The sequence below is a fragment of the Sebastes umbrosus genome, chromosome 5 (genome assembly GCF_015220745.1).
Source record: "Sebastes umbrosus isolate fSebUmb1 chromosome 5, fSebUmb1.pri, whole genome shotgun sequence".
Taxonomy (NCBI): Eukaryota; Metazoa; Chordata; class Actinopteri; order Perciformes; family Sebastidae; genus Sebastes; species Sebastes umbrosus.
This window is the reverse complement of record NC_051273.1, coordinates 27,028,244-27,036,779: the sequence shown is the minus strand read 5'-3', so window position 1 is coordinate 27,036,779 and position 8,536 is coordinate 27,028,244. Positions and strand designations below refer to the sequence as shown.

General features: G+C 41.0%; 1 protein-coding gene across 3 annotated transcripts in view; it reads right to left on the bottom strand.

Annotated features, from left to right (window-relative positions):
• The window catches only part of gmds (GDP-mannose 4,6-dehydratase), a 187,602-nt gene that overhangs the window by 41,409 nt on the left and 137,657 nt on the right, over positions 1-8,536 (bottom strand). For all 3 annotated transcript variants that reach the window (XM_037770087.1, XM_037770088.1, XM_037770089.1), the window contains 2 exons: positions 2,534-2,652; positions 1,291-1,387 (listed from right to left, as the gene is read on the bottom strand). In XM_037770087.1, coding sequence (XP_037626015.1) covers positions 1,291-1,387; positions 2,534-2,652 — 216 coding nt within the window. The remainder of the gene's footprint in view (positions 1-1,290; positions 1,388-2,533; positions 2,653-8,536) is intronic.

Here is an 8,536-nt window from a genome sequence, read left to right as displayed (position 1 = left end):
TATGGAACAGGAAAAATGTTTCAAGAATCATATAGAACTATATGAATTATTTACTATTATAGTGGACCGACTTCATTCTGCAGCAGCGAGTGTAGTTTGTTGATATGGTCCACCAGCATGGTCCTCATTAATTAAGTGACAAGTTAGCTTAGTTTGAAGTCTTGAGGAAAAACCTGTTTGTTTCCTACAAATCTCTAAAGTCAAATGTGCAAATGAAAGTGTGAAGATTGTGGTGGTCTGTCCGTGAGTGGGCTCACTCAAGGCATTATCATTAACAACAACAACAAACACACACATGACTAGGACAACTGCTGTCTACCGGGCTGTAGCTGTGACCGGAGACTGTAGGTGTTCAGGCCATTTGCTAGCTTTAAAAGAAAGAGCTCCAAGTGAGAGGGAGTCATATTTATTACTCCTCATCATCACCCATGAAAAAAATGTTGAAATAAACACCTTTTATGGCATTTTTGCCATTATTTGATAGTACGACAGTATAGTCAAATAGGAAAAAGAGGGAGAGAGAGAGAGTGGTTATATAACATGTATCTTAAAGAGGACCTCATTTTATTTCTGCTCTGACTGGTCAGCTGGCCCACTCTGTTGTGATTGGTCAATCAAACAAAACTCTTCGGACCCTGCTCCAGCTCCGCTCTAACTAGCTTTATCTGAGGGTGTGCCAAACTAGCCGCTAGGTAGCTATTATGCAAATGTGTTACTTGGTGACATCACCACTTTACGGAAGAAAAGGCGGGACTTCAATCAAAGCATTTCAGGCAGTTCAGGAGCAGTTTTTCTGTGGGGGAGAGTAGCTCTCTTTGGCGTGGACCTTGGGCTTTGTTACTTAACAGACCTTTTACATGCACAAAAAACTATATAATACACAAAAAGAAAAAGCACAAAAGCATAATAGGTCTTCTTTAAACCACTCAACCAGCAGGGCTCCCAACAGACAACAAACAATTATTTTATAGCTAAATGCTTGATCTACTTACTAGCTTTTTCAAAGATAGGGAATAGATAATCTGTGAGCTAACACAGCTAATGTGGACACACATTAAGACAGCTAAATGCTGGCGCCATTAACACTATATCAAGTAAATAATATATAAAATGGTTAATTTTAGTCCCTATAATATGTGTCATTGAAAAATATTGTTCCATTAAGAAGATATTAATGCTTGAAATGGTCATTGACAGGAAACAGTAAAACTACATTCAGGCCAATAGATGATTTAAACAAAGAGAAACAACGCATATACACACACGGACACAGGGAGAAACTTGACTTACCACTTCAGTAGGACGGAAGTATTTTGGGTCCACCTTCACATGTACCACTCCTGTCTCCTGGCAACGGCCAATCTCCTTCTCATCCTTTCCCTCCCACCTGGAAAAAAAGACATGTTAGCAGGAATACAGCTGCTGGAAAGTCCAGCTGTTCGTTCCTCTGTCTGCCTCCCTGATTATTTCTTGTGCAGTTTTGTTTCTTTAAAGTCTCGTGCAGACAAAACATGTCACCTGTCTTTTTTTTCCCCCTGAAATCAACACAGCAGTCACACCTTCACCAACATGTCAGTGTGTCCTCCACAAGAGGGAGGTGAATGAGAGGTGAGACAGAGGAGGGGACTGAGACGTGGCATTAAACAGGAGACACAAGTTTCCAAAATATCACATCTTTCAGAGATGGAACCTGTAACATTGCTGGCTTCACTGATGACTATTCTGCTGCTTCTCAGTCCAAGAAAATCCATGCATGTTCTCATCAATTTCATTATTCATTACATAGAATATTGAACTCCGATGCCTATTTCATACAGGCGGGCAGTGCCAAAGCATATTTAAGAAAGTAAGACATTAGGTCGTGACTTTAATTTTGCTGTATTATATCCAACATATTTTGCTGCCTAGCCTCGTCTAATGTGATGTAATTGTCTCTACATATTTAAATTGGCTCATCCACATTACATATGTGGTTTGTAAGTCTTATTTCACTTACTTTTGCATAGGAAATGAGAATTAAATCACTCATTTATTACAGCGCTTTTAAGAAGACACAAACTCTGCGTTCTATGGGTGTATGCTGTGACCTTTACTTTAATGTGACGGCACTTAAATCAGACTGGAAAAGTGTTGGACGTGTTATAAAATGTTAGTAGGTATGTCTTGTTATTGTTGTAGCTTTTATGGAAAAGTGAATGGGGGGCTTATTCATGATACGAGGGCTGCCCTCTCTTAGTCGATTAGTCGACTAATCGGTTGTTTTGGTCCTAGTCAACTAAGATTTCTTTAGTCATTTTTTATGCTTCTTCATGCTGCATGACTTATTTCCATGAAACTTAGGAGCACATCTCTGATAAACACAAGATTTAAAGTGGTGCTTTTGCATGATTCTTTGTGGAGAAACTCGGCTTCACAGATCTGTCGATTGTTAGTCAACTAAGAATTTCTTTAGTCGAAGACAGCCCTACATGATACAGACATCTAAAATTGTCTGAAATGTCTGAAAAAGTATTGTGTATCTGTGTGCACTCACACAATAGTCTTCCCCACACGCGTGAAGGCCTTCTCCACAAACTCCCTCACGCTGTGCACCTCCCCCGTCGCTATGACGAAATCCTCCGGCTCCTCCTGTTGCAGCATCAGCCACATAGCCTGAAAGAGACAGACGGAGAGAGAGACAGAGGACAGAGAGGTTAAACCACTGAGAGATCATAAAGACAGTTCAGCCCTCCACACTGGAGCCTGCCCAGCTCGGTCCTGACAGACAGGAAGTGAACCTGCGACCTCTGAGCGGGGCATTCGCTTGTACCTCTGTCCTGACGTCACCGCAGGGGCTCATGGGACAAATACCGTGGGAAAGGAGGACGGAGCGCTCCCGCAGGCCCGCTGTGCCGCTGGCACACACAGAAAACACACGTGGCCGTGAGTGCACATGCACCTATGCACGCACACACAACTGACACGGTCCAACCGCTTAAAACGACACCGAAAAGTTAATATAGCAAAGATAAAGTTCCAGAAATAAAAAGTACAGCAGCATCCGGTTCTGACTACACGGAGCAGGCAGTATTATCATTAGCCTATATACCCCAGTGAAAGCTGATAGTCTGAATCCCTTAATGGACCCAGCACTATATTAAAACAGCCAGCGAGGGCGTCTGTGCGTGGTTCCATAATATTTATGGTGAACCAGAGCCAGCAGGTCAGAGCTGCTGACCTCTGGCACGTCTAGCCTGATTAGGAGAGACTCGAAGGGGACACAAAGACAGACAGACAGACAGACAGACAGACAAATGCTCCCATCTGCACACATGCACTGACAAATCAAATCAAGACACAAGGATAGTTTAAAGTGTTATTTACAGTAAGGTTGGGTATGATTTAGACTTTATTTGATTATTGATTTCAGTTCTTACTGTATGTATTTCTGGTTTGGATTCTTATTCGTAAACTATTTGAGCTAGAAAGGAAACCAAAGTGTGTTGAAACCAAAGCTACGTTCATTTTCAGTAGATTTGTGTTGACATATTCAGTGACTGAGATTTCTGCCTCAGAGTCTGAAAAAAAACTAATTTGGATAAAACTGCCTTTAAAGATATGGATTGTAATTCCACACATTTTGCATGACACTAGGTGAATAGGGTAAAAAATGAACTAATAGATATTACCATGAAACTTACCCAGTTGATTATTTACTTTAACACAATTATTTTTTGTATTACAAATTTTCAGAAATTGTATGTTTAAATATGCAAATTAGGCATTATCTAATGCTAACTTTTGGTAAATTTAGGATAAATCTACAGACTCAAATAGACAAAGTAGTAAAAATAAAAATGTAGATTTCTGTTTTAAATATTAAGAGGAATGGAAAAAAAAGAAGAAATAGATTTAGTGAGCTGATCTGATGAAGAGATTAATGCAACAGGTGGTGCTTACAGACATTTGGGAGAACATCAAAACCCCAACACTTGATGAACGTATGTGACGCCTTTTACCTCTTCTGTTGTATGGAAAACTACTTGTTGAATGAAGTTGAAGCCACACTGTGCAGGCTATTGTAAATGGTGTCCAGCCACACTAAATTGCCGTCTGTTCTCTACAGCAGAGAGGTGGATAGGTGTGGAGCTGGTTTCCTCTCTGTCTCTACAGAGGGAACTTAAACACTTTGCCTGTCTCGTTCTCAGAGGATCACATCAGCGCTGTTTATGTGCTCTACTTGGATCCGTATTGAATGGTGTGTGTATGTGTCCTATCCAGCCACATCAGGATGTTTTATGTGATACAGTTGGACAGAGCAGAGACTGTCTGTCTCCCTGTGCACATTTAGCAGATTATGTGTTCCCTCTGCAGTAGTACTCATAGGTGTGTCTTTTGCAGAAACACACGGAAAAAAAATACTAAAAAGCTAACTTCCCAGTAGCAGCCCCTACTAGCTTCAATGTTGATCACACACCACGAAAAAAAAGCACATGAGGGAAACACCCTCTTGATGATTGAGCATGAATGTGCTGACTAGATTTCATAGCAATTTGCCCATTATATATAGACATTTCATTTGCAAAAGTAGTATATTTTGGTTTTTGTTTTTTTCATGAACTATGGTGTTGATCAAGAGGGAAAATTTAATCTGACAGTGGTCCCAGATGGAGGGTCAGAAAATCATAATAATAATCTTCTTGGGACCATGAATATTTTAAGTTTTCATGGCACTATGGCCATTAGAAATGTTGCGTACAAAGTTTATATTTAATGTGTTAGTGTTGGTAAAGGAAAGCTTATAGAGTGTCCAAAATGAGAAATGGTTAATCCTCTGGGGAGCAGGAATACATCGTTTTACTTTATGGCAATCTTCTCATAATATTTTCAAATATCTTGTGTATAAGCAACATTTAAACCTGTGACAATGGCGGTGGACGAAAGGTCAGGGGGGTCACCATTAGGAATTATGTTTTGGGGACCATGCACATCGATACCAAACTTAATGGCAATGGACCAGATTGTCAATCAGAAGTACTGACAGATCAAGTGTTGTGACACTCACTCAGTACTAAAGTACTGTATGTGCCAATTGTGGTATTGTGAAAGCACATGCCTGCTCTAAAACACACTCATTCACACACACACACACACACACACACACACACACACACACCAGCAGCGGTGGAATGCTCCTCCTCGGGGAGGCGAGGCCATCCTATCTCAGGATCGTTCAGGGTCGACTGACCGCTCAGCGCTGACGGCTCCCCTGAGCCTGACCCCTCACCCTCCGGCCCCTGATGAACACACCAGATTCTCACACCGCTACATGAGCCAATAATATCACCTCCTCCTCGGTGCAGGACTGACAGCGGAACAAACGAATCGGAGCATGTTCAATTTTCCACGACCAGAGCGCGATCAGAATCAGTGTTTCCCAATTATTTCCACATTTTGTGCTTTTTAAGCTGATGGGAGAGTTAAAATATCTGACAATACCATGTGCATCCTCACATATTCGCATGCACAAGATAAACAAAACAGGGACCCACTAATAGAAAAACAGTTCCATGGCGCTAGGTCTAAAACTGCACAGGGAACATACAGTATATAGAGACTGAATGGTTAAAAACGTACATGGAAATTGTCTTCTTTTTATTACCATATATAATAAAGCAAAGCAGCGTTTCAGCACATGTAGGACTATACGCCAGCACTAGTCCTGAATAAATCGATTAGCTGGTTAATGCACTGACAGAATTACGGTAAGTAATTAAATATGAATAAGTAAAAAAATAAATAAAAATAATATACATATATATATACATATATATAGATATATATATACACATACATATATATATATATACTGTATATATATATATATATACATATATATACATATACATATATATACATATACACATATTTATATATCATTTTATTTATCTTTGGGCTTTGGACTTTTGGTCAAACAAAACAAGCAATTTATAGAAATTCTGATGGTAATTTTAACAATTTTTTGGGCCATTTTCTACATCAAACATTTAATCCAACAAAATAATTTATTGATAATGAAAAAAAATCATTACGTGCAGCCTGACATATTACAATAAAATATTTAAAAAAAGATAAACAGTACAGGCCATAGATCTAGCCTAAGAATTTAATCAGATATGAATTCACATTCTGCCATTTTAAAATAATTCAACCTTTCCGTTCTCGATGTGAGCAGGATTAATTATCACTGGAAACGGTGGAACATCAAACACTGACATCTACACTGTAATACTGTTTTGATCATGTTGACTGGCTGATTATTTGAACTTGTAATGAAGCAGGCTCTTTCCCTTCTCCTGTGGACCTCTCTGCTGATGAATGTATGGCCTGCAGTAAACTGGATGGCCGTGATGATGGGAGCTGGGAACGCGGCTCGGCTCCTCTCGCAGCCAGAGAAAATGTTTACGGCCAGAGCTGAGTGATATGGCCTCTGCTGATTTTTAACTGGGCAATGTGATAAATAATACGATGTGTACTTTTCTGCTCGTTGTAGTAAAATCATGGGAGACTGTGGTTCATTCCTCTCCCCCCGTTCCGGGATAACAGCTAAGGGGAAAGTGCTGGCTTCACTGCGGGTATTCCCACATTCAACTCTCATCTTTTTCTCAAACTCTTTTACATCCGCCCCCTCTTCTTTTACCTTTAGGCCCCTTTCTCCTCCCTTTCCCCCTCTCCTGCCCCCTCCTCCCTCCACCAGTCTCTCTCAGGATTTCTCTGCTTCATTAGCTATCTGATAAACAGCTCAGAGGTTCAGCCCTTCACACTGATCCCGCACCTTCCTGTTCACATGGCCACAGGATGACCCCCATCACGCACTCGCCACTCGACTCCAGCCCAGAGACAGACACTGACCCCTGCAACCACCCGCAACCCCTTTACCTGAATTATACTCTGACACACACACACAAGGGGAAACCTGGTGACCAAAGTTCAAATGCTGTGTTTTTGTTCAGAGACTGTAGAAAAACATGGATGTCTATAAAGTCTGTGGCAGTGTAAGTTTCTGATGGGAATGTTTTGAAATCTGTATTTTGGTTTATCTCTCTTTGGCATTTTTGTCAGTTTGACTACCAGGGGACAAAACATTTAACATATAGGCAACTAATCAATTTTTAGATGTGGTTACAAGTTGGTAAAATACCCAGACTTTAGAGATGCAACGATTAATTGATTAATTGATTACCGATAATTAATCGCCAACTATTTTGATATGCAATTCATCGGTTTGAGTAATTGTTTAAGAAAAAAAGAATACCAGTTATGACTACATCAAATCGAAAAAGGCAGTAATTCTTCACAAATCAGCAACTTTTGATGCACAGAAACAGCCACTTTAATACAGTTCGAGTTTTCATGGCTTCAGCATTCAGCTGTGGTGGCTGCCACTTTTTTTCTGAATGTGTATTATATTTAATTTAATCCTTTCCATATGCCCCTGTTAGATAGAGCGCAGATAGAGCACAACCAGAGCTACTGGGCTGCGGGAAAATCCCTGGTACAAACCAACGGCAGTCTGCTGACTCAGAATACTTCTGCAGGTCACACAGTGCACTCTCACCACTGTGATACCAACGGCTGCAAACATGCTGTTTCAGACCCCAAACTCTGTATTGCTTATGCCAAACATCTGCTAATGTGAATGGAACAGAATGTCATAATTTATCAATCCATGTAGGTTCATTTTTCCTAGATTAGATGCTATTACATACAGGATCTTTAAATAAACAAACAAGTAGGTGTCTTCCTCGAAGACACTTCAGCAACCCACACTCCAAACCACAGCTTAAGCGATGACTTCTCTGAACCTCCCTCCTCTGCAGCCAGCTGACCCCTCCAGCCTCCCCTTCACCCTCCTGTCTGTCTCGCCTCCCTCCCAGCATCCCAGGCTGTTACGACCCCTCGCTCCTCCGTCTCTGGCTGCTTGACTACAGCTGACATGTGGCATGGCTCATGGTAAACACTTAATGGAGCTGCTATTACGGCCGCGGAAAGCCATCAGCCCCAATCACAGCCTGCTAATGCCATTAACCCCAGGGTTTCACACACACACACACACACACATGTGGACGCAGGTATCCACATGTGGGCAAATGCATAAACATACACACACTTTCTACCTCACCCACACATGCAAACATATAACAAAGCCGTGTTTACATGAAACCACAAATGCACTCGTGTAGGGATTCATTCACATTCCTGCACATATAAATGGTCTTTAATTTCTAATCACATAAAGCCACATGAGTCTGTCTGAATCATTACAACAGACATTGTATTCTCACAGAATTTAACATGATGGTGTAGCGCTGAGAGTTTTGGAGAAGCTGCAATTCCATGTCTTCCCCGCTACAGACCTCGACCAGAGGCGGCTTTTCCACATCATTAGTAGCTTAAGAGCTTCTCAGCTCTGTTCCACAACATGCTCGCACAGCTGCCAGAAAAGAATGTTAAAGCCTGAAAAATCAGAAGAAAAGTGCTCTTATTTTGGCGTGGA